At 42.5% G+C, this 26,984-nt stretch overlaps 1 protein-coding gene across 6 annotated transcripts in view; it reads right to left on the bottom strand.

Moving 5' to 3' along the window:
- Nr3c2 (nuclear receptor subfamily 3 group C member 2) overlaps window positions 1–26,984 on the bottom strand; it is a 335,373-nt gene that overhangs the window by 149,738 nt on the left and 158,651 nt on the right. For all 6 annotated transcript variants that reach the window (XM_026777281.1, XM_026777275.1, XM_026777280.1 and 3 more), the window contains one exon: window positions 19,992–20,131. In XM_026777281.1, coding sequence (XP_026633082.1) covers window positions 19,992–20,131 — 140 coding nt within the window. The remainder of the gene's footprint in view (window positions 1–19,991; window positions 20,132–26,984) is intronic.

Here is a 26,984-nt window from a genome sequence, read left to right as displayed (position 1 = left end):
ATAAATAAATAAATAAATAAATAAATAAATATTAAAAAAAAATTGCAACCTTGGCTACACACAGAGGTGCATGACTCCAGGCCCAGAACTTGGGAAGCTGAAGCAGCAGAACTGACAGCTTGAGAACAGCGTAAGCTACATGTGGACTCTAAGACTAGTAGAGATGACAGAGTGAAAGTCTGTCTTAAAGAAAAACAGCATTGCATCTGCTGGCTGGGGATGCAGCTCAGTGGGCAGAACTTAGCATGGGTTCCATCCTCAACACCACACATATATGAGAACAACTGGAAACCAACAGTATTCAAGGCAGACTGGGGCTCAAGACCTCTCTAAAAACAAGTCAGTGCAGACAGACAGACAAACTCAAACCCAAAACCAAACCAAACCAAACCCAAACAAAAACCATTAAGCATAAAGGTTTCAGCCAGGTTTCTAGTTTCTCAGGGACCGCTCTGACTAAGGAAAGGCTTTTGACAGCATTAAGGGAGAGGCTGATGTGAATGTCCTTCAGAATCGTACCACCTGAGCTGTGATGTCTTTGTCTTCGTGCTATGAGCAGTCTTAGAACAAATGTTACTCGACTTGAAACTTAGTGAACAATAGTAATACTGCAATAAAGTAACTGGTACATACAGAACATGAGTATTATGACAGTCCCCAAAGCCAAATTTTTGGGAAAAATCCCAAATCTTGGGAAAACACTCTCCCATTTATAATTACATGATCTGTTGAAAAAACACACTCTAACTGATCATCAGTATAAAATACCAGCAGTGTGAAACTGAGCATACAGTCACACCGCACACTGTTGAACACAAAAGCAATGAACTTATCAAGGTTTTATATCTTACACACAGAAATCAATTTCTATGAAGGTGTTTTCACATAGAAATAATTTAAATTCTCAGAACTGTCACTTACTTCCATGAACATTAAAACAAAACCAAACTAAAATATTTAAAACTGCTGGAATTTATAGACCAGAAGGATTTCTACTTCGAGAAAGAGACCACCATGATGTCTGTGAGATTTTTGCGAATGTATTAGTCCAGAGAGTTTATCTGCCATGGCACTCTAGTGATTTTATAAACTGGGGAAAAGCCCAAAGATATGGGATTTTTCTGCCTTCTTTTTATAGAGAAGTCAAAATGATTTACATTTTAAAATTAAATTACAGATTCAAACACCATGGTATGAAGAAAAACTTTGTGGACGTCTTTATCAAGAAGCAAGTAAGCTGTTTCTGAATCAATTTCCAAAACTGTTAGTGTCATTCATTTAAATGTCATTGTTCGAAGCTATTACTAGCTTAAATACCAGCGTGGACAATTTATCTTATATTTATACAAAATGCCACAAAATTAGAAACTTTCTGAGGCTCCCAAATAAGAAGTCACAACGTCACTTCTCTGCCACTACTGAGCACAACCAATGCCATCAAAAACTATCTCTTCTCCTGACTCATCACTTTTTCTACTCCTGTAGTTCTAGTTCAAATTAGCAACTCTATTTGCAAATATATGTATTTTCTAGCATTCTTGCTTAAGCAGGAAATCAAGGGTGGAAATGACTCATCTTTGCTATTTATTTCCCCAAACCTAAAAAAATGGTTTCCCTTAGCTAAGTTTTACTACTGAATAAGTCTGTTGAGTAAAAATGACTTTTATTTCTTAAATAAGTCATCTGTAAGAATGTAGGAAGTTTTGAGTAAATCAGCCATCAGCCAAAAATGCCCCAGAAATCATAACAACAAAATGTCATTTTACCAGACAAAGGGAAGGTCGGACAAATGAATACAGAAGTGAAACTGAAGTAAGTATCAAAATCACAAGAATGGCCTAAAAATAGTAATAGATATAAACCGCAGGGAAAGACTGTCATTATGTGCTGAACTACAGTGCACCACTGGTACCCAAGCCAACAGATCAGAACTGCCCATTTGCTGCCATTGTTAGAATTTAAAACACTATATTCTCTGAGATCTAATACAAGACAGGCATTTAAGCAAGTTTCTAGCACCTGCACACGGCATTGAGGCAATCTAGTTTCTGGGCTGATGATGCCCTGGTTTTGTTCACTTACTCATGATAAACTAGGTACTGTTTTTTGTAGGAGTAGAAACTGAACAAGTCAGAGTTACTGCATTCCTCAGTGCAGTGGGAAAGAGCACAAAATCAGTGTTAGTAGAGCATGTTAAGCCAGTGGTGAGGCTAGTTCAGGCATCATGGACACAAGAGAGCAATGTCAACAGAACATGCTAAGACCAGTGGTGGGGCTAGTTCAGGCATCATGGACACAGGAGAGCAATGTCAACAGAACATGCTAAGACCAGTGGTGGGGCTAGTTCAGGCATCATGGACACAGGGGGCAGGAGGATATCCCAGAGGTGGGTGGGCATCTCTATATTGACTCTTAAGTCAAGTGGGATGAGGGATTGGTCACACGAAGGGGACTGTGCTCACTAAGGGCGGGACATTTAGTCAGTCGGTCAGGCAGGCAGGCAGGCAGGCAGACAGACAGACAGACAGACAGACAGACAGACAGACAGACAGAGTGGCTTATTCTTATACAAGTTTAGTATAGCTGAGGACAGATCCTAAGATATGAGAGAAGCTGGAAAGGGAGGCGGGTTCAGAAAGAATAAATCATCAAATCTGCAAAAGCATAGCCAGGCTTGCAGGTATGACTGCAGAGTCAAACCCCCTGCCTTCTTGACACTTTCTTTGTATGTCTACCTTCAGTGTTCAGTTCTCCAGGGTGATGAGTGCTGGGGATGGAATCTATGGTGGAGCACATAAGACCCTAGCGTCACACACAATACACAGATGACACATACGATTTTTTTTTAAAAATATAATGGGCCTTTCAATCCAGTCTGAGGGCTCAGATCTACAGGATAAGATCTGCCAGCCTCACCTAAGGCAGCACTGGGTTCATCTCCCACATCTCTTGGCTGCTTCCCTCCTTCAGGAACCTTTCTGCTCCCCGGGGCATCTGAGCCTGCCTCTGGCTTAGGTTAGCTGAGACTAATCCCAATTAAACAGGTCATGGTGGGAGTCCCTCTGTAGTCTCTGAGATCCTAATAGATGGAAGAAAGACCACCCTGCTCAGACTCAGAGATTAGGCAAGGGCGTGCCCAAGTGTCCCTGTCTACTGTAGGCCTTCAAGTTTGCTGGGAAGGTCTTTAGCTTTGGTAAGAGGTCAACCTGGAAGTTGCAGAGACTTATAGTTTTGAAAATACACTCATAAACATTTTACTTTATTGTGAATAATGTGTGTGTGGGGGGAGGACTTCTGTGTGTGGGTGTGCACATAGGAGCACAGGTGTCCATGAAGGTCAGAGGGCATCTGATCCCCTGGAACTGGAGTTACAATGGCTGTGAGCCACCATGTAACTGCCGAGAAGCCAGTGATCTTAACCCCTGAGCCATCATTCCAGCCCTCTAGAAAGTTTTGGTGTTTTTTGTTTGTTTTGTTTTGTGGTATATTGTTAAGATGAAGAAAATATTGTGTGAAAATGAGTGACAGATCTCACTGTTTGGAATAATGGAGGGGCAAATTATCAGTTTCCCCTGCCCTAGTGAACCTCTGGAAGCTGCAGAGAAGCTGTGCACAGGAATGTTGCTCTGCACTATGAACTTGGTCAGTTGTGCAGCCATGACGGAAAAATGCAGCAAGACTGGGTGTAGTGAGGCAAATATTTTAAATTTCCCAATAGCCACATTCAAAAGTAAAAATAAGCAGGTCAGATTAATTTCAGTAGCAGCTTATACTTAATTTAGCCAAAACATCCATTTATCATGTGATTGTGTTATTCACCAAATCTCTAACAATAGTGTGTATTTTATGTGTCTCAGGATTGGCTGCATCTCAAGGGCCCTGAAGCCACTGGAACACTGTCTGCCATTCTGGACTGTGGTCCACATGGGGTAGGGGTTGAATATGTAACCAAACACCTCTTCTACCTTACATCCTAAAGCAATCAGAACACAGAGATTTCTTAGGAAGAAACAGCTATCCCAGATTAGGAGTGGCTCCCACTGCTGGGAGATGTGGAAATTCTCACTTGCTCCAGAAATCTTAGTATGAAAACCTGTAAAATGAACTAAATATAAAGAACAGTATTTGTTTTCACACACATGCACACATATGCACACACATGCACACACATGTACACACACATGCACACACATGTACACACGCACACACACATGTACACGCACACACACAGTGGTTCTGTGACTCTCTGTCTATTAGGCTGTCAGCTTTCTGTGGGAAAGGTTCACTGTGTATGGCATATGTGATTTTTGTTCCCATGGGCCTTAAAGTTCACCAAGTAAAACAAACAGTACGGCAGAATCTAGATCTCACGGAAGTCTGTGTTATATCTAAAGGATAGTTACTTCTCTGTTTTCTTGTCCAGTTTTGGCTATGTTTTATCAAAAATATTTTCTTGTATGAGCAGCGGGGAAGGCTTGTTATATAATGACTGCTCAGCCAATGCAGCTTAGTACACACGTGTAGGTAGGGAACTCTGTTTCTCTGTTATGAAGTAAAGTCAAGAGTCATTAGGTGGAGTCAGGACTGAAAAGCTACAGGATGGGGGAGAGCAAGCTATTTATCCTGAATTGTCACACAATTCCCCAAACTTGTAAAGTCATAAACTTCGTGTGTTCTCAACGAGACTAGCTGGAGACGTGAAGTGACTGTGGCTAACGCGACCCTAACGAAGGCTGCCCTGTGTCCTGGTTACAAGGGCACTGGTTTGGGCGGCAGGTTTCCTAACTACTTGGGGTTATTTTTTATCTTAATAAAATAGCTGTCGATGATGGTATTCATTTAAGTTTGGAGAAGATGTTTCTATGATAACAAATATTATCACCTTGACTGCTGCTACAAAAGCAGTAAGAAGAGGTTTAAAATTTTTAACTTTGTTTACTATTGAGTGTATTAGGTGTGTGTGCCATGGTGTGTGTGTTGTGTGTGTGTGTGTGTGTCTGTAGTCAGCATTCAGCTTGCAAGAGTTGGCTTTTCTCTTTCCACCATGTAGGCACTAGGTTGCTCTGTTTTTGTGTTTCCAAACTGTACTTGACTCCTAGATGGCTATTTCTGAATGGGTTTTCAGTACCAACAGAGTGAGATCAGGCTTTTGTGATTTCAGAGTGCTCCTTGGACCTCTGAAACATGGCATGTGTGATGCAAACTCTTATTTATATCAATATCATTTTGTTTAATATGGATTTTCATGGGATGGGCTTTAAGTGGGACGCACAACTTAGCTCCCTGCTAACGACTGGAAAGAGAGCATAAAATTACACACTCACAGGTGAAAACTTTGAAGCTACCTCAGTTTCTTGTGACAGCAGAGAGTGCTTTAAACGCACAGAAAGCAACTCATCTGTTGACTCCACGTTGGGCCATGTGTGACTTCAGAAGCACTCTCCCACAAACAAATGCTGAGGAGCTATGTTTGACTTTCTGCCTGGCAGGTTCCCATGTTTAGACCATTCACAGGTGGCGCTGAGCACAAAGTCACCAGCAGGTTGGTCTGAGGGACTGTCATGACATAAGAGAATGGGTTTACCATGGTAAATTCTGGTTAACATGTACCAGTAGAGTCAGTCTCTGGGCACACATGTTAACATGGAGTTAATATGTTAACATGGATGTTAACTTGTGACAAGAAGAATCATACTAAAGGATGGTGCCTCAGCCCACACACAGGCTCTGACAGGCTGCATTGGGTTAAAGATTGGGCCCACAGTCATCCCCAATCAACATTCCCAGCCCATGACCATTCTTGGTCAACAGCTGGTCTCTTTGTATTTACTTGTGTCCTGCCTCATCAGGATGAGAGTGGATGCATTATAGTTATTTTTTTCTAAGAAAAACTACCAGGAGCTCCCCACCCTCCTTTAAAACGTGATTGTGGCTCAGTGATTAAGAGCACATATGTCTCTTACAGAAAAATCAAACTCAGCTTCAAGTACCTAAGTCCCACAGCTCATAACCATCGTAACTCCAGCCCCATGGGGTACAGCATCCTCTTCCCTGCTTCTCCCTCCCTTCCTGGGTCCCCCCCCATCACACATACACATACTTACAAAGTAAAAATGGATCTTTAAATGCACAGTGTAGATTGACTGTAATTTGAAGTCTATGCCTCTTGCTATTGTTCTCAAACACACACAAACTGAGCCCCTTGTTATATCAGCTTTCAGCAGTGACTTTCACGTCAGCTCCAGGTCGAGCCTCAGTTCTGTCCTTGTTATCTGTGATGCCTCATTTGTCTGTGTGTTTTGGGTGGTACAAAGAGATGCATAGATATCCTGTGTCATGACTGAACGTGGAGAACTGGATGTAGATCCACTACACTGTTCTTCCCACGCATGAACTCATGATGTCACATCTTTGCCAGACAGGCTGCAGGGGGAGTCCAGCTCCTGGAGGTGGTCTGTGAGAGGGAATGTTACTGTAACGTGTAATCAGAATATTTGAGCAACCTGAACACCTTTCAGCTTTGTTTCTGTGGCTGTGATCAAAGGGATGATTCAGTTTACAATTCCTGGTGTCTTAGTGTTTCTATTGCTCTGAGGAAACACCATGGCCAAAAAGCAAGTTGGGGAGAAAAGGGTTTATCTGGATTACACTTCCATGTCACTGTTCATCAGTGAAGGAAGTCAGGACAGGAACTCAAAGAGGGCAGGATCCTGGATGCAGGAGCTGATGCAGAGGCCATAGAGGGGAGCTGCTTACTGGCTTGTTCTCCCTGGCTTGTTCAGCCTGCTTTCTTATAGAGCCCAGGACCATCAGCCAGCAGAGGAAGCACCCAGAAAGGGCTGGGAACTCTGCCACCAATCACTAAGGAAGGAAATGCCTTACAGCCAGATTGTATAGAGGCATTTCCTCAATTGAGGCTCCTTCCTTCAAATGACTCTAGCTCGTGTGTTAAAGGGACATAAGACCAGCCAGATCACCATGTTACAGTTCATCTCAGGGAAGCACAAGTAGGAACATTAGCAGCTGGTCACATGCTTTCACAGTCGATAGCAAAGAGAGAATCAACACCCTTTTGCTTGCTTCTTGCTCAGCCAGCTTTCTCTATTCTTCTGGAGTCTAGGACTCGGGCCATATAATGGTACTGCCCACATTGTGGGAATGTCTTCCCACATGAATTAACAATGAAGACAATCTTTCACAGACATGACCATAAGTCAACATCATCTAGCCAATTCTTCATAATGACTCTTTTCCGGGTGACTCTTGGTTCCATCAGGCTGGCAATCAAACTAAGCAGCACTAAACACATGTGTGTATGTATGTGTGTATTTGTTTATGTATTTATTTATGTATGTATATATTTCTCTTCTTGCTATGTATGTCTGTTAGTGTGCCAGAGGTCATTAGCTTGTGTCTTCTTCAATCTCAATCTTACTCTTTGAGCTCCTGCACCAGGAGCTCACTGACTGACCTGGCTAGACTGGCTGACCAGCCAAGTTCAGGGGTCCTCTTGTTCCTACCCCGCTCCCAGTACTGGAGGTACAGGTAAGTGTCACCAACGCAAACCAGTTCTTTAATGTGGGTGTTGGGGACTAACTCAAGTCCTTATGCCTGAATGACAAGCCCTCTGCGACTAGCCATCTCTTTAGCCTTGCCTCATTTTTAAAACCAGTGACTACATTTCTTTCTCTCTAAAAGAAAAAAAAAATAAAGTTATTCCATTTTAGGCCCTCAGCAGCAGCATTTTGGCAAAATTTTGTTTCAAGTTAGAATTGGAAGTACTCCTTTCAGAAAGCGAACAGTTTAGGAGTTCTGAACTGTGCCCACACCTAACAGCATGTGGCGGAACCTCATCTATAACTCAGGACTGCAGCTTTTAATGTCATCCATTGCTGTATTTGATAACAAAAGGGAGCTATCTGAACAATTGGAAATGCTGTTGGCTCTAAGTCTACAATTCTAGTTCATTCTTTTTTTCAGGCTTCAGATCTACCCCTTATTGGCTTCCAATACGCCTTTTATATTTAGTGTATGTGGGGCTGCCTGGACTCAGAATCTGACATACAAAACCATTGTTCCATTACATATTTATAGATCATTCTGCACATTTATAGGTCTTTCTACACACAGTTGTGTAGAAAGGTTTGCGTATCATGCCCTAGGTCCAGCCTGATGGGGAATCCCAGCCCTGAAGAGTAATCATTGCTCAGTGTCCCATGGGCCAGGCACTTACCATGCACCATCTCCAAACCCCAAAGCACCAATGTCACCCAATCCTACTCTACAGTTAGTGATCAGGATGTCTGGTATCGTGCCCCAGACCTGGAGTCAGTCATGTGTCATGTAGAGAAATGAAGAAGGAGCGTGTATGCAGAAAGACCTGCTCATGGCCAAGGCTCTGTACTTCACCATGTACACAGGGAGAAATGATTTTTATAGTTAATTTCCTCCTTAAAAATGAAGACACTGGAGGAGAGGGGATACTAGATGCACATATGAGATTTCCAATTAATAGAACACTGTGATACTATCTAACCCCTACCAAAATTGCACATAGTGGTGGTGGTGGTGGGAATCATGATATCCACTTCAAGCTTGGCTCGTGGTTGTATTTAGTAATTATTAACTATTATAAAGACTATTCAGTGATACCGGAGTTTCAACATGGCCTCTTTGGGGTTATAATTCTGATTAACAACAGGGTAAATAGAAATGGAATCAGAAAAATGAGATACTATCATTAGTGTCAATTAAAATCGAGGAAAAGTGCTTGTCAAACATTCAGCTTTAACAGACTGAGTTTAGAAACGGTGTTTCAAAGGGAATTTTATAAGCGAATATCGAATTGTCTATTTTACATATGACAGGATCATTTTGTTATATGGTCTTAAAGAAATCTTAGCATCTTAGTATTCATTCTATGGTTTATCTGTGTGACACAGGACAGATTGCAGGGCTCCCTTACCCTTTGGTTTCTTGTGTAGCTACTCCCTCAGTGACAACGAGTGGGTATGTGCAACATATTCTAGAAAGAACAGAGTTGATGTCTCCTCAGCACAGGGCATGGAAGCCTCCACTAGATGATGTGCTTTAGGAGGGAGTGTGGAGATGCTCCTCTCCAGAGCGCACCTCTCTCTGCACATTTTCACTCTTCTCAAGGGCACATACATGCCCTGAGAACAATGTCCTAAACATGACTACAGATGGAAAGAATGCTTGTGACCTTACTATTACTAAAAACGATCACCAGTGTTTTAATTTAAAATCTTAAATAGTTTAATAACAGTAGAATTACTTAAGAGGTATTGGGGAGATGGCTCAGACAGTCAAAACTCTAAAAGCCTGATGTCTCAGGCTGGGTCCTGTATCTTATGACCGCACATTAAAAGCCAGATGCTGTGTTGTACATCTATGATCCAAGCACTCCTACGATGAGATGCTAGGCAGAGGCAAGAGAATCACTCTCACAGGCCAGCTAGCCTGGCAAGAGAGGCCCTGGCCGAACGCGGTGGAAGGCAAGAACTGACTTCTACATGCATGTCACGGCATGCACACGCCAGTTCAGAGCTCTCTCTCTCTCTCTCTCTCTCTCTCTCTCTCTCTCTCTCTCTCTCTCTCTCTCTCACACACACACACACACACACTTACTCACTCACTGAAATAAGTACTTTTTAAACATTATTTAAGAGTCAAGGATTAAAAGCAAATGTTTCGTGAGTATGGGCACCCAGGGTACCTGAGGTCTTATTTTCTTTATGGTTCAGTTAACAACTGAAGATATTCAAAGAAACTGTAGTCATACACATTAAAAGTCTATTTAATTTACAGAAATTTAAAGGGGAAAATTGTTTGGAGGATTATATAAACCCATTTTTAAATGGTGTTTCTTTATCAAACCTTTTTAAAGAACAGGCATTTTATTAATGTTGATTAACATGCTTTTTATTTCTTTCTCTTTGGAGTGGAGCTTGTCAAGGCATACTAGATAATAAGAAAGACAGCCGGTCGGGGCTTAGATAATGCCTCATGGTGCAGACCGAACGGGAAGCCTACCCTGTGTTTTCACAGAGACAGAAACATCTGTCCATGTGCCTCTGATGTATGTTCTTTCACCATCCACGACACAGCTGACTGGCTTTTCTGTTTTAGAATACAGCGATTCTCCAGTGTGCTCATAGCTCAAAAGAGGTTAATGATTCTCACCAAGATAATTTTCTAAATTTGCTTTTCTTCCCTGTGGGTCACTACCATAAATTACAACTTAATCCGAGAAGGACATATTATCAGTGTCTGCTATACCAGTGTTCTAAGCCTGGTGAACTGAACTCTGCAGTGAGAAATTTAATTGTAAAAAAAAAAAGTGAGAAATTTTGTTTAAAAACAAATGAAATCTTTCAGGATTCCATTTGATTTTTGCAGTAGTTGTACTACTTCATGAATAATTCTCAAAATAAGGCTGATTATTGCTGGGCGTGTTGTGTACACTTTTCAGTCCAGCACTCGGGAGGCAGAGGCACACAGACTTCTGAGAGTTGGAAGCCAACCTGGTCTTTAGAGCAAGGTCCAGGACAGACAGAGCTGTTACACAGAGAAACCTGTCTCAAAAAACAATACACACACACACACACACACACACACACTGCACACAGACGTGTGCGTGCGTGTGTATGTATGTGTGTGTGTAGAGTGTGTGAGTGTGTGTGTAGAGTGTGTGTGCATGAGCAGTGTGTATGAGTGTGTGGTGTGTGTGCACATGTGTATGTGCATGTGTGTGTGTGTGGTGTGTGTGCATGCGCAGTGTGTGCACATGTGGTGTGTGTGCATGCGTGTGTGAGTGTATGTGTATGATTAAAAGCATGTGGACTGCTGAAAAGGGAGCCAAGTGCTGTGCAGGAGGTCTTTATGCCTTTTAATCAGTGGGAACAGACTATAGAGCTCTTGTGGCCCCACGTGCCAGAGGCTGTGCTGTGCGCAGGATGAGCTGCTATAGCTCATGTGGGCCCAGCTTATGGGTCCTCTGCCCTTCTGTCTTCTCGTCACCACATGTGCACACACTGCCTTAGTTCCCAGCATCCTGAGCCTTTCTTTCTGTGTCTGCGTGAGCTCTCATTTCCCTTAATTTTGACTACAGCTCAGTTCTCAGAGATGATGGCAAAAAAAAAAACAAAGGTCAGTTATTTTGATATTTCCAAGGTGTATCATAAATATATCAAATTTTAAGTATCATTAATTGTTAATTACTGTAACTGAAACTCTTTAAATAAATCCTAATCAGATGTGTCACGGGCACATTTAATTTAAAGAAAAAAAAAAAAGAAAGGGAAGGTTGTTAAAAGGATTTTAATTCAGTAGTGGCATTTCTATAAATATTTCATGTTTTTGCCCTTAAAACTATTTATATAGAAATTTTTAGTTAAACTTTCCATTAAAAGGCTGTTAATACCTTACATTCCTACTCACTTCCCATTCATATTGCACAGTGATGGCAATATCCATTTGTGTACTCTGTTTACTGGAGAAATGCCATGTTATGGCCACATTAAAAAAAAAGCATACCGTGGGCTTGGGGGACGGTGCAGTAGGCAAAATTCTTACTGTCCGTATGTGAGACCTTAGTTCAAATCCCTAGACTCATGTAAGAGCCATGTGCAGTAAACACAGGTCGACCACCTCAGTGCTCATCGGTGTGAGAGGAGGTGAGACGTGAGGTGAGATCGGAGACGAAGGTCACAAGGTCAGCTAGCCTGTGTCGTGTAAGAACTTAAAAGATACAACCTACATACACACAAAGAAACACAGGAGCCATCACACACACACATACACACACATCCTACAAACACAGAAAAGTTACACAGACACACATCATACATCCTACATGTACACAATGAAGCATACATACATTATACATTCACAGAGAAACATAGGAAACACCATACGCACTTGCACTTCCTACATACCCAGAAAGAAACACACATACATCCTACATACACACAGAGAATCATAGGAAACAATGCACTCAACCTAGGCTGCTTTTGTGCTGATTCCACAACTAAGTTGTCCAATCAGAGTGGAAAGGTAGATTTCAGTGTATTTTATAAGTCTTTATACAGTTAAAAACAATAAAGAGAAAATCAGAAATATGATCTAGAAAGAACAGGAAGTTGTCTTTGCTTTTCTATATTTTTTACTCTTTCATGACAAGTATTTAACATGTCCAAAAATAAAACTGTTGCATAAATAGTTTCTATTTTATTGATAACCAGAGTATACTGGTTGAGTTCTAAACAATGGGAAGGCATTTTTAATAGCAAGGTTTATGAAGCAATCTTTTATTGTTTCTCAAGTCACTTAACATATGTGTACCCATTTTTATTTTCTTCTGTCTAAGACGGGCAAGGCAGATGCTTTAAGATTTATTTTCCTTTGTTTATAGAAGAGGAAGCAGACGGTCAATTATTTGCTCAGTCTCAGAGTGGGAAGCAGCGTTCCATAAAAACGGCACTGGGATCTATGCTGGTGATGCCTTTATCACACAGCTGCTTAGTGGGGAGTTCATGCTAAGGACTCAAGCGACTGAGTAAAACTCAAATACCGTGTACTACATACACATAATAGACTTTTGAATTCTCCATGTAACTTTCTAGGCTTCTTCAAGCAGTCATGGTGGCTGCTGATTTTCTGTTATTCAAGCTCATTGGCTGTGAACTAGCTAGTGGCTAACTGTTGTTTATTTTTAAACTCTCAAAAATTAGTAGGAAAAGAATTTATTTATTTATTTGGCTTTGCCCCTTTGTGTGTGTGTGTTTTTTTTTTTTTTTCTGGACAACTTCATCCCTTTTGGAGAATGAATCCCTGTACTCAGTAGTTCTAAACTCTACTCTTGTAACTACTGCTTAACCGGTGGCTTTCTCATGTCTCTGTCAAAAATGGCCGTTGTTCTTCAGAACTCCCCACCAGGAAGTCCTGCCAGTTTTCCCTTCTCACTTCCGAGTCAGGCCTCCCTCTCACTCTGCTGGGCTAAGTCCACATGTAGGAAGGGCCGAACTTCACATTGTACACAGTCCCTTCCCACTTGTCCCGTCTTCTTCAAGGCAATGCCCTCCACTAGACCTCACTTCATAACATCAAGGGACAACAAACAAACAAACAACAACAACAAAGTCACTATGCTGCCCCCACTACACACACTCTAAGGAACACCATACAAAGTTGCTGTGGTCAGGAGAAAGGTTGAGATTTCTCATTCCATTATTCATGCTTGGATCCCAGGGTCTTTGTTTAATCTGCTCTTCTACCTCTTGGCCATGGGCCTACCTTAGTCAAGTGGGTTTCTGTGCGACTGCAGGAAATCTAGAGGGTGTCCTCAGGGTCAAGTTCTCAGGTTCTTGCTTCCCTCCATGTTCACTCATTCAACAAACCCCTCTTCCTCTCCTTCAACAAACCCCTCTTCCTCTCCTTCAACAAACCCCTCTTCCTCTCCTTCAACAAACCCCTCTTCCTATCCTCCCAAGCTTCTGTCTGGGCACTGATTCTCAGAAAATTCAGTAATTCTCATTTTTAGGACTTAATCATTTTCAAGATTATCAAATCATGCAAATTGCATGATGCTAATTGCACCAGGAGTGTATGTGGAGAGGAGACTAGTCTCTTGATTCGGGTGTGGGTGTGTGTGAAGTAGACAGCTAACAGCTATAGAGTGAGTTTCATTGGAGGAAGACCTCCTCCCAATGTTTCCTCCTGCCTTCTCAGAGACCACATATAATTTTTATCATACATAGGAAATGAAATATGGAAACATAAAGTTCTCAGATTAATATCAAGATGTCACAGAGTTACTTCAAGATGGTAATGCTGACTATTTAAAAATATGAGGTTCATTCCTTAAGAAAGAGTAGAGACTGTCCAATTTCTTTTACCATTAAGGCAACAGTATTTCAAATTAGAATTTCAACTTGGAATGGGTAGGAGTTAATTATTTAGAATATAGCAGGCTAACTATTAAATTATACTGTGCCCATACTCGAGCCTGAGCTATTGCTCTACTTTTTAAAAAAGTAAAAATAGTTAAGATCCAAGGATCTTAATAAGAGAAAAATAGCTTATGTGCTCAGTGTAGGGTGCCAGACTACCTGGCTGTCTGAGGCTCAAATCTCAGCCCCTGCCTCTTCCTTTCGGGCAACCTTTGACAAGTTATATATGCCTCCGTGGACAGATCTCAAACACAGGGATCGCCAGTTCTATTCACTGAAAGAGACTATCTGAGGGATTAAGATGATAAAATAAAATATTCTTCTTGTTATAATGAGCACGAAGTAATTGGTCAGTAAATATTTAGTATTTGCAAGAGTTGAAGAACTAGTTGATATCTTCCCTGTCATGACAATTGCTTAGAAAGTTCAGATCTAAAAACATTTCCTTTTCAAGCTCATGAAATCTTGACTCAAAAAGGATGGGAGCTGAGGATGTAGTTAAGTGATTGGGTTGCTCCCTTGTGTGAGGACCTGGATTTGATCCCAAGTAGTGTACCCCCCTTAAGAAAACAACCAAACAAGAACAACAACGAAACCCCTTATTATATCAAACATTTTATTAGTGACAATGTTATTTTTACAATTCCTTGCCACCATTAAGATGGGAAAGGTAGGCAATATGCCAAAGCTGCTCATGAAAATATCCTCAATTCCTTTAGCTAGGTTTATTTACAACATGGCCGGTTAGATGATACTGTCACTCCATTGCTCATGTGAACACCAGGGCAGGCAGGTGACATTGTGTCTCCACTGGTCATGAAAATGCCATAAGTGAGCTTTGAGGGCAGCTTCTGCCAAGGGATTGGGGCAAACCTCTGCAACACATACACGCCCAGCTTCATCTTCTTTTTCTTGCTCCTCTTTCTCCTTTCCCCTGTCTTCTGCTTTACTTGTTCTAAATCTTATTTAACTCATGGAAATCTGAGAGCTACTTACAGGTTTTGAGGGAGAAGATGTATTATAGGCAAACACATCAACTTGGGAGTGTGCTCTGAAATTTCTTAACCATTTCCTGCCCCTCTCTGATTACTGAATGCTATATGATCAACAACCTCAGCTTTCTGGATACGTCTTTCTAGATATCACGTGCTATATCCCTTCAAAGGGTGAGCCAAAAGTGCCCCACCCCCATAAGCTCCTTCTTGTCAGGTATTTGATCATAACAAAAAAGAAAAAAAACTAATATATGAGTGTTCGTGAAGATGCTGCAGTAAACGGAATAAGCTCCCATGGTTCCCGATTTCAGGTAAAACAAAAACTATGAAAAAAAAAACCCAAAAAACAAAGACTATGGTCAATTAGTCCTTGACTTTCCTGCCTGAGGGGGCAGTGACAATGGACGTGGATACCAATTAACCTTATACAATTCTGGGAACACCGAGGCTGATCTTAAATTACTAAATGCAGACATCTGATGGACATTAAATTATTTCCTGGCTTTATCGTGCCTTAATTTTATATTGCCAGCAGCCAGGGGCTGTATGTGAACTGCTCAATATTTCCCAGACTGGCTTGCATCTCCTCCACTGGAGGTCTCTACTTTGAGGCACAATGGTCAGTTTTAGCCCTCAGCAGGACACAAGCTTGCGCACTTACACTCTGACTGACGAGTGCACACAAAGCACACAGAGATAACCTGAGCATATGAGACACTCTTCCCTCTAGACCTGCTCAGTTCCCTCATTATTCTGAAAGGAGCAAAGAAAATTCTTCATTTGTTATCTATAATGTTTCCTTTTGAACATTTCTCTATATGGAATCATGAACCAATAAGTCTAAAGAAGCATAGTGAAGCAAATGCAAAAGGAATGGGGTACCGTTTCATAGGTTTGGGTCTATTAGTATTTGAAAAAATAAACATTAACCTGAAATGAAGCCTTTAAGGCAATTTCACTTTAAGATATAGACTTATAAGTCTCCTTCTTCAAGAGAAACAGAGGTTGGCCCCTGACTTTGTTGATCTAAGTTGGTGACCTTTCAGCTAGCAGGCCTGCTTACAAAAACATGAATCTAGTTGACCTTATTAGTAATGAACTCTCCCCCGTTTTATAGCCTCAGAACTATTTGATGATTTGTGGGAGCTGTACCTCCTACACACTACTCATCTACTGGGTATCTGTGGAGGAAGTTAGGCTATAAAATAGAGTGTGGAAGGAAGTTAGGCTATAAAATAGAGTGTGGAACCTACTCTGCTCTGCTCATTGGGGGATCACCAAGTAGAACACAGTCAAGAGGAAGTTACAGTATTTCACTACTGGAAGAGGACTGAGGACCTGAAAGCCCAAAGGAGAGTTAGAAGTCCCACATCAGCAGTTAAAATGCCAACAGGAATTTGGGGACTAGTTCTGGCTGGTATTTACTGCTCTGAGCTAGCCATTTTCCCCTGTTCTATGCCATACAGGACATTGCTGTGCTTATCCAAACATCCATTTGGAGGTTCTTTGTAGGTGGAGCCTTGCTGGGATCTCTAGGAAGACGATCTTGTCCCAAAGAATTCTCACAGACAAACTGAAAGACTTGTGACTATCAGTTCTGTCTCAACTGTGTAACACTCAAAGACGCCACCCAACCAGCATTGCCACAGAGGCTTCATGGCAGGAACCCTACACAGTCCAGTTGACAACACAGAAGCCCACGCAAGCAATTCCCACAGAACTTTCCCATATGCCCTTTGAGAACTGTGGAGTCTAGAACACAACCTGCCAAACACTCCAGCCCTTGAATACAGTCCCATAACCATAGATTAACTTTGTTGCTAATTTATAAGTATAATTTTGCTACTGTTATGAATTATATGCAGGATATCTGGTTTGCCACCCCTAAAGAGATCTTGACCAACAGGTGGAGAGAACCTCTGCCCTAAGAGGAGCTTACCATCTCAAGGAGCATCCCTGAGCTAGGATGGAGCTCAGGATGTGGTTGGACATCTTGTCTACTCTAGCATAGTGTCCCCTCATCGTTCTTTGGTACTGTGCTCACTTTTAGCTTAATTGGCTCTCCTTTGGCTTCCTCTACATACTGCTGCCTTGAATTCTCTGTTGTAGTCTAAGAGGAGCTTAGGATATAAAGAATCGGAAAAGAACAAACATTTAAGAAAGGAAGTATATGTATACACACATGTGATATTTCACATAGTCACACACACATACTACCTAAGTTGTTCTTGATGTTTTGATCGTCCCTTTACTATCCAAGCTGGCATGGATAGGAGACAAGAGAGGCTAGAGTTTTCAGGGAAATTTAAAGAACCAATGACAAGAGTTGGTTAAGGTCTGGGTTTGCGGGAGATGGGGGTAGGGGCAAAACAGTAAACAAATACAAAATTCACAAATATAAAACCCACACTTGCTTCACGTAGCTGAATGTGAAAAGTCAAATTCCCAGTTTAGAATGGAATAAACTCTATTAATGAGAGTCTTAGGGCCGGGGTGTGATTCAGTGGCACATTTACCCAGCGATGCATGGTCACCCTCACATTTTAGCACACACACACACACTACACACACACACACACACACACACACACACACACACACACACACACACACACCAAAGCTCCCCATATCAATAGTCTAAAAAGGCACTTAACAAACCTCATCATCTCTCCAATTGATCTACTTTCTAATAAACAAACATGAAGTACCAATATTTGGGTTTTTCCCATTTATTTTTATCCCAGTTACAAAAATAATTCTTGGTGGGTTTTCACTGAGACTATTTAATAGAAACTAAGCCAGAATCCCTAAAACACTTTCTTCTTCCACAGAAAAAAAAGGCAGATTCTGGAAAGAAACAGGTCTGAGTTCTGACATCATGATGACCCAGGAATGGGTGATGGTGGGTGGGAGCACAGAGGCCTCTGCTGCCACTGTACCCTGCTCTCCTCCACCCTCTCTCCCCCACCCTCTCTCTCCCACCCTCTCTCCTTTATTCTCTCTCCTCCACCCTCTCTCCTCCCACTCCCTCTTCCACCCTCTCTTCTCCACCCTTCCTCCTCCACTCTCCCTCCTCCATCCCCTCTCCTCCACCCTCCCTCCTCCACTTTCTCCCCTCCACCCTCTCTCCTCCACCCTCTCCTCTACCCTCTCTCCTCCACCCTCTCCTCTACCCTCTCTCCTCTACCCTGCTCTTCTCCACCCTCTCCTCCACCCTCTCTCCTCCACCCTCTCCTCTACCCTCTCTCCTCTACCCTGCTCTTCTCCACCCTCTCTCCTCTTCCCTGCTCTTCTCCACCCTCTCTCCTCTACCCCGCTCTTCTCCACAAAGTTCTTTTTTTATCATTTACTTAGTTTACTGACTAGTGAGAAGAGGAAGGAGAGATCTTAGGAAAAAAGGTGCCAAGAGTAATGAGAACGATTTCAGAAGTCATTAACCTATTCATCTTATACTGAGCCAATTGTGTGACTAGGGAAAGAAAACCATATTGATATCATTAGTATTGTGAAAAATCTATTTTTTTTCTATTTTCTGAAAATTAACTTCCTTCTGGTAATAGGCTCTGCCTTTCCTCAGGGCAATGCCCTTGTCTAACTCTGGGTCTTGGAGCTCAGGTTGTCTGGCTCTGCATCTCTCATGGTGACGAGAGCGGCAAGTTGAGCCATGTTTGATCTGAGGCAGCTTCATGGCAACCTTGATAGGAACCACCAGGAACAACCCACTCACTTTAAATGGAGGCCTGGTCCCCCTGTCTCTAGCCCAAAAGAAAATGAGCAGGCTAGAGCCAGAACAAAGCCAATGGCCCAAGGAGTTCTGACGGCCTGGCTTAAGACTGTAGCATATACAAAACGAAGTATGTGCTATGAGTTTTCCAGCTTGGGGGCCAATGAGTTTCCTCTATGCTCAAGCCAGCTTGAGATGAATTACTGTCATTTGTAGCAAGAATCTATCCGCTGAGAAAGAATGACTCAACTCCCATGACTAACTCTACACTGCACTCTGGGACTATAAGATAATTAAGACTGTAAACTGGGCTGGGGTGTGGCCCAATGTAGAACACTTGGCCAAATGTATGAGGCTGTGGGTTCAATCCCAGAACTGTGTAAAAAGAGTATCAATCACATAATGTCAAACCAACCTAGGAGTGAAGGAACTTCACACCACAGAACTAGGAATATGAATGTGGCCTCTGGCAGAAGAAAGGTGAGCCATGGATGTTGCTTCTTCAAGTCCCAGAGCACCTGCTCAGCTCACCACAAAGGTCCCTAGAATTTAACCTCACAGGGTCTTCCTGTGGAGCTTCTTAGAGACATAAATGTCAACGACAAAATAATTCTTCCAATAAGAGTGAGAACTCTCTCCATTCAGACAGTTTTCAACATGAATAAAACCATCTGGCCTAAGTTGGATGTTAATTAACTGCTTGCCAGTGAGGGTAAAGGGAAGCAGAAACAACCATTTCAACTTAAGAAGTACTTGTTTACCTGGAGAGAAGCCAAAGCTAGCCTACACATACACGTCCAACTCCAGCCAAACTTTTAATTTATAGTATTTGCACGGAAACCTTCAGCAAGAATAAAGGAGGGACTTGGAAGAGGGCACCTGGAGTTTGAACAGTTGCTGAGGAAATATTCTGAGCCACTAATTTAAATCTGCATCCCTATATTAAAGTTTTAATTTGCACAGATGCATATATATGTGGAGAAATACCAAGAAAAGGGAGAAGACAAATTCTGCAGGACTTCTGAAAAATGCTATTCTAGAACATTCAGACTGAATGCCCACTGACACAGAATTCTCATTTCAGACTGACTGGCTCTGCTGGTGACTTCAAGGGCTCCCAGTAAACTCTGCTCAGTGGGAAAAAAAATCTCTGGTAGTTTTTAAGATAAGGTATCATTACTATTCATTACTGGCAGATTACATCAAAAACATTTTGCAATAATTTCCCAGCAACCCTGCAAAGTGGACCGTGCAAGCAAGGGACACTCAGAGAGGACACATAGGGGACACATGAACATTTACCTTCCACGGCTCTTTTGAAGAAGACTTTGCAGCTGCCACAAGTCACCACTCCATAGTGACATCCAGAGGCCTCATCTCCACACACCAGGCAAATTTTGGAAGGTCTTGAGGATCCGGTGGAAACACTTCGTAAAGTAGAGCTAGGGAAAGAAATCAAGATTTAAAAGATTTAAATCACTTGCACCTCAATGGCACATCTCCTGTTCTGTTCAGTTGCATTCCAAATTTTCAACAGTCCTGGCCCCTTGAGGGAATTCAGTTTTTTGGGTCATATGGTGAGTGACTCAGAAAAATGAAGATAAAGCATTTAAATCAGAGGGGTGATGCCATTGAGAACGGCAGGCACATAGGCTGGGGAGACAATTCAGTGGAAAAAGTACTTGCTGAACATGGATGAGGCCTGGAGTTCAGATCCTCAGAACTCACATAAGTGCAGGGCCCTGTAATCCCAGGCAGGACTCAAAAGCAGAGAAAGGGGATTCTCAGAGCAAGCTGGCTAGTCAAAGTAGAAAGCTTTGGGTTTAGTGAGAGACCCTGTAAAGGTATAGAAGTACACACACACACACACACACACACACACACACACACACACACACGTTCAGTGAGAGTGAGAGACCCTGCCAAGGTATAGAAGTATATACATCAAGATATGTAAGATGGAGAGTGATGGAGGAAGACATTTGATATTGACCTGTGACCTCCATATGCATGCACCCGTGCACACGCACTCACCTAATGCATACATGAGCATGCATACACATATGTACACCTAAGAAAAAACAGTGTACAGTCAAGTCTCCCAATACTGAGAGATGAGGCAAGAAAAATCACATATGAACACATTCCCTTCTTTTCCTGTTCTTGGGAATATTTCAGAAGCTATGCCCATAAAGTCTCACCAACATAACTGTACAAGCATGAGCTGAACGAGGAAGACACCAGTAGACATGCCAAAGTGGATAAACCACCAGACCTCAAAGCTACTCAAAGAACTACAGGTACCTAAGGAAGACTGAGAGCAGAAAAAATACTATATTCAAGGGAAGAACACACCAATAGTTATTCAATATTAAGTCTTCCCTGAAAACATACATACTACAAGTAACATTATTCAGACAGAATATGATATTGAAATATATCTATATATGTGTGTATGTATGTGCATTTAACAACAATTAATGAAGAAAAGTCATGAATTTGAGCAAGAAGAGGTATATAAAAAGATTTGGAGGGAGGAAAGGGAAGGGGGAAATGATATAATTATAATCTTAAAACTGAAAGAAAAATTATTTAATAAATTTGCAAAACCAAAACCAAACTTTAGCCTTTTTATTTTTTTATATTGATAGATACCTGAAATATATGCTATATTTATCTGGCTTTAGTATTGATAGTATTCTTTCAAATTAATAAGAAAAATAAATTATGTTGGACATACATATACTAGAAGGGTTTGGAGGAGGGAACAAAGCAACCATCTGTGTGGAAGCTCTTTAGGAGGAACCATCTCTAAATACTTTTATACATTACTGGGTTAGTTAGTGGCATGCTCCAGATAGAACAGCTTCCATTCTGATAAGAAACAACATTTGAGTGACAGCTTAGGTGGGTGTGTCTTGAGCAGGTAGAGAATTGCACTTTTTCCTTCATGAACCATAAGCATTTACTGAAGATTTAACAATAAGACTTGTACAAGGTACTAAGGAAATAAATACAAAAACCTTGGTTTCTGCCCCAAAGCTAGTGGGGGCACACATTGTCAGTGTCTGTGTTGCTGCAGGGTAAGATGGTGCTATGTTGTGGGTTCAACCCTCCAGTCTGGGGAGGGCAGTGCAGTGGAGTCAGGAAAATGTCTAGTCAAGTGTGACATTGAGTTGAGTTGTGAAACATGAGAATGAAGGGAAAATGAAAGCAGACTGTCAGGTAGATAAGAAGACTGCACTGGGCATGTGCAGAGGACTTGGCGTGCTATGTGCCTCAGCTGTACCCCTACTCTACAAGTTCTGACTGAGTGTGAACGGTAGATGCAAAATAAAAAAAAAAATACTCAAAGTAAACACACTAAGTGCCCACAAAGTTCATGTCGTCATCATGGTTAGTCCTCTGCTTTGCAAGTTTGCCAAAACCTGGTCAAATCATGTAAATACACATTTGTCTAAGAACACTTTTCAATGGATGAGCAACCCTCTTGCCAAAAACAGGCGAAAGAACAAACATTCAGCTGCTCAACCCACCATAGCATGACTGCCTTCCTAGAAAATGCCTTCTTAAATCAACGATTGAAACAGCGTTCTCCAGAGTGATTTCTCCTCCTGAGAAAAGTCATCTTTATTACTTTTATTAGTGCCCTCTGACTCCTTTATGACATTCAAAACATTCCATTTCAGCACCAGCGACTCTGCAACATACTGCCTGGGAAAACTCGGTCCATGCTCAGGCTGACTCACAGCACACTTCAGAGAAAAGCCGCAACTGTAAATATTTAGAATATTATGTAAAATCATCATTAAAAATGTAATTGCCTTCTCACAATGACAAGCACATGTGGGTTTTGTCTCATTTGGTTTTTGTGGTGCTGCAATTGAATTTGGCTTTGGACGTCCAAGGCGAGGCCTGGACCACTGAGGCCATATGTGAGATTTTACTCAATATGTTTTGTGGGTCTTGATCTTTTACTGGTCTCTCAGCTTCAATTTTCTTGAACTCTTGTCTATTTGGGCCAGACTTCCTTTTGCTGTGATCTCATCTAGGTTCTTGGCTTGAAATATTCCCAGTATCTTTGGATTTCTAATGTCCATCTTCAGAACTTCAGAATGCCTATCTGGCTCTCTACCTGGCCCCTCTACCTGGGTGTCTAAACTATACCTCAGACTCAAAGTGCCCCCAAGTCTGCAGGTTCTTTTCTGCTTCTTAGTTTGCTCATCTCTACACCTTTACATCTATTAATGCAAACAGCTATGGGTTAAATTGTTTAACCGCTCCCTAAACTCAGGCTGAAATCCTGATCCCTAACTCTTCAGAATGCGACTTTCATGGAGAAGAGGGATGCGGTGTGCTTATTACTTTTGATGAAGGCATACTGGAGTTAGATGAGCCCTTAATTCAGCAACTGGCATCTTTAACAGAAGAAGGAACTGTGCCACAGATACCAACACAGAGTGAATGACATGACTGTATACGTGTAAGGCAGACACCGCAGATGTGTTTAGAGGCCAACGTGCCTCCCAGATTGCCGGCAAATCAGCATAAGAAAGGAAGGAGGTATGGGGCACATTCTCCATCAGGGGCCTCTAAATCAATATTGCTGATCTTTGCCTTGGATTTACAGCTTCCCAAACGGAGCCATTCAGTGTGTAATGGTTTGTTTGAACAGTCCTACAAACTAAGGCAGTATCCTTTAGATAGTTGAGGATGGGGGAGTGGATCCGGACTCATCCTGAATCTTTCTTGCTTGTTCACATACACACCTGACACATGCAAGCTGCTCGGTCCTCCCCAGCACGCACCCACGCTATGTCACTCCTCCAGGCACAGGCTAGCCCAAGCTGCAAGAGGTGGGACTTCTGTGGAGTTCTGAGACACTCCATAGCTATCTTCTCCTTCTCACTTCTCCTCTTCCTCCCCTCTAAAGACAGGACACTGTGTCCATCATCCTTTGCCTTGAGAACATTCCAAACCTTCTCCACACACTTGGAGTCAAATACGAGGCCACAGATCCACTTTATTCCCTTCCGTCCCCCCATGCTTCCTCCACAGGAGCAACGCTGAGCTCCTTACTGCCCTCAAACACACCAGCATGCTCCTCCCTTGGAGACTATGACTTGCTGGTCCCTCTCCATCTAGACGTCAAAGGATGCTGGTTCTGGTTGTCATTTGTTTCCTGTGCTTTCTTTGCTGTCTGTGTCATCTACATAGAAACCACAGCACAGCAGAAGTCCAGATTCATCTGTGGTTTTCACTTGTCTGCCCCCTTTTGTGGATGGAACCTGGTACAAAGCAGGCCTCTGATATACTTATGATCTTGAATAATTCCCAAAAGTTGTGTGGCACTCTTCACAGACAGTAAAACCTTTAAGAAGTGGAACTTCGTGGGAGTAAGTTAGGTTGTTGCAGAATGCCCTTGAAGGCGGGATCTCAAACCTCCCCTTTTCCATTTCTCTGCTTTCAGAATACCAAGAGTTGAACAAGTCCCTCCACTATGTCACCTTACATGATGTACTGTGCCACCACAGGCTCAAAGTGACGCAGCCAAGTGACCATGTTTGGGAACCTCTCCAACTACAAACTAAAGCTCATCCAGATTCGAGACTCGTATGAACTAGATATTTTGTTACAGACATAGAAAGTGACTTACACAGCCCCCAGCCAACACATACTACTGAGCCTGAGCCATCAGGAGGCACGCTCAGCAGAGCCCTCATGGAACCTACTCTGCCATCAATTCTGACAGCCCACTGCTGCTTTTGAGCAAGCCAATACGCTCACACCTACCCATCAGTAGCGAAACAACGTGATAGGGCAGCCAAACTGAGATGGCGGTGAGTCCAGCACAACCAGGTCCACTGGGGACTGCAGATCGCAGCAAGCAGTTTGTGACACTCAAAAGTCAAAGCCAACATCCTCCCCTTTTCATCCTCACTTCCGCCTTCCCACGAGAGAACACCAGCGTTGCCTCGTTTACCTGCCAGCATCCCGAGCCTTCTCATCCCACACCTAACATGTGTCTTCTTTCATCTGCTCTTTCCCACCTGCCCAACAACTGCGCATTTCTACCTCTGGCCATCTGTCTTTTGATGTTTTGCACTGTGGTGTCTCCTCTCATGGCCTAGTGTGCTTTGGGGCCATCAGTAAGTAGAATATGGTAAGTATTGTGATACAGCATGATAGGGGATCTGCTAGCCGAGCTGGCTATTGAGTGACGAAGGAGGGCACTGTATACAGGAAGGAAGTGCTGGACAGATAATCCACCCATGTCCCATGTTGGAAGGAGCAGAATAGCCTGAAATTTCCTCATGGTACTCTGAATAGTGTGTAATTAAAAAAACTATAAATTTTTAATTTTTTGGAATTTCCCATTTAACATTTTCAGACTATAGGTAAGACAAGCACAGCAGGGCAAACCAAGCCTGCCCAGGGATGGTGGCTCTCTTCTCCCAGTCATCACACTAGTTGGCTGTCAGGTGCTCTTGCTTCAGCCTTGCACTCCCTCCTCTTCTCTGCATGACCCTGTCGTCCTAGCTCAGGCCTTTGGCAGTTCCGAGGGCTTTCTCTGTCTCTGGTTTCAGTCCCATGCTCAGAGATGCAGCAGTGTCTCTGTCGCATGTCACCATCCATGAAAACCTTGTAGGTTTCCCTGTGACATACATAATAACCCTGCTGAGGGGTCTGCATGAACATTTATATTAACTGGGCCTTTTCTTCTCCGTTCCCATCCTCAAAAGTCCCCACATCTTCACAGAGCCTGTCCTGCTAGCAGGTCACCCCTTTTTATGGGGACACCTCTGCTTCAGCAGACATCACATTGCCCTTGCATCAGTAACCTGAGAACTTAGCCTAGTCCCTCTAGGGCAGAAGCCTTATCTACTGCTCTCTGTGTTTCTGTAGTCACTGACCTGGGTTGGCATTGTTTACTGAATGAATAAAATCACACTCATAATCTCATTATAGAAAGACATAAATTCACAGAGGGCAATGTTACAGAAGGTAAATGAATGAGGCCAAGGTTATAGGTTCAATTCTCATGCGGTTGATTTAGTTCTAGAGAGAGAATAAAAGAGAATATGCTTACCCAAATGCAAACAAACTAAAACAAATGAAAACCTAGGGACAGGGCATTGGACTGATCTCCTAAGAAGCTCATTCTCATTGTCCCATTATTTCGGGAGAATACTTAGGAGTGCTTTGTAGTGTATTATATTTTATGGAGTTATTTTTGGTGATAAATGAGTCATTAAAGCTTGTGTGAGGAGGGGCAATTCTTCTTCCTCAGCCATGGTTCATAATACTCAGCAGTCAGGAATGGAAGAACAAAGCTTCAACTTAGAGTCTGAACCAAGTTCCAGCTGAAGTTACCCAATAAGGAAAAATTCAAGAACATAAATGCTTAGGAAAATAAAATCTGAAGCACAGTGATGACTAATTAAACACCAGCAATTAAGTAGTTATTGGTAGGGCAAGAAAAATGAAGTCCAGACAATGACAAAAAACACAAACAAAAACCAAAATCCTACTGGAATCCCAAACTCAGTGAACTCCGCTATACAAAGATGCTTGGAGAATGGTCAAAGTCGCAGAGTGCATCCAATCTGAGACAAAGAAGTTAGAAATCGGGCAGGTGTTTGGTGTTGACTGGAAATGCCATAAAAAATGAAGAGATACAACCCTCAAGAATGTTCCACATTACAGCCCAAGTGTAGTGATGGAGAATAAGCTTCAGTCCGCGCAGCGTGAGCAATGCAAGCAGAAAAGACTGCTGAACTGAGGAGGACTGAGTCAGCCGGATAAGGCAAGCATGAAAAGTCGTCCCCAGGGCAAGGCTGAGTAGCAAGCACAGTTCCCCTTAAGGAGAAAGGGCTCTGGGTTTCTCTCCTAGTGCAGCACTGAGGGAGCCTAGGTGGGGAGCAGAGACTGCTCTGTTAGCATCATTTCCTGGTGCTCCGGTAAAAGACCACGACAAAAGCAATTTCAGGAAGAAAAGGTTTATCTGCCTCAGTTCTAGGTCCCAATCCATCACCGCTGGGAAGGAACCAGAAGCAAGTCACACCACATTCTCACAGGAGCAGAGAGCAAGGACTCCTGCACGCTAGCTTGTGCTTAGTTTGCACTCTCCTCGCAAGCCAGGCCAAGGCTCAGCCTGGGAAATGGTGCCACCTATTCAGAGTGGGTCTCCCTCTCACTTAACATAATCCAGATACCCGCCCCCCCCCGCCCCCAAACTGTTTTCAGAGGTCCTCAGATACCCCCCCCCCAATCTGTTTTCAGAGGTCCTTTTTC

Source organism: Microtus ochrogaster, unplaced genomic scaffold, assembly GCF_000317375.1.
Source record: "Microtus ochrogaster isolate Prairie Vole_2 unplaced genomic scaffold, MicOch1.0 UNK53, whole genome shotgun sequence".
NCBI classification, from domain to species: domain Eukaryota; kingdom Metazoa; phylum Chordata; class Mammalia; order Rodentia; family Cricetidae; genus Microtus; species Microtus ochrogaster.
This window is presented reverse-complemented; position numbering and strand designations above follow the sequence as displayed.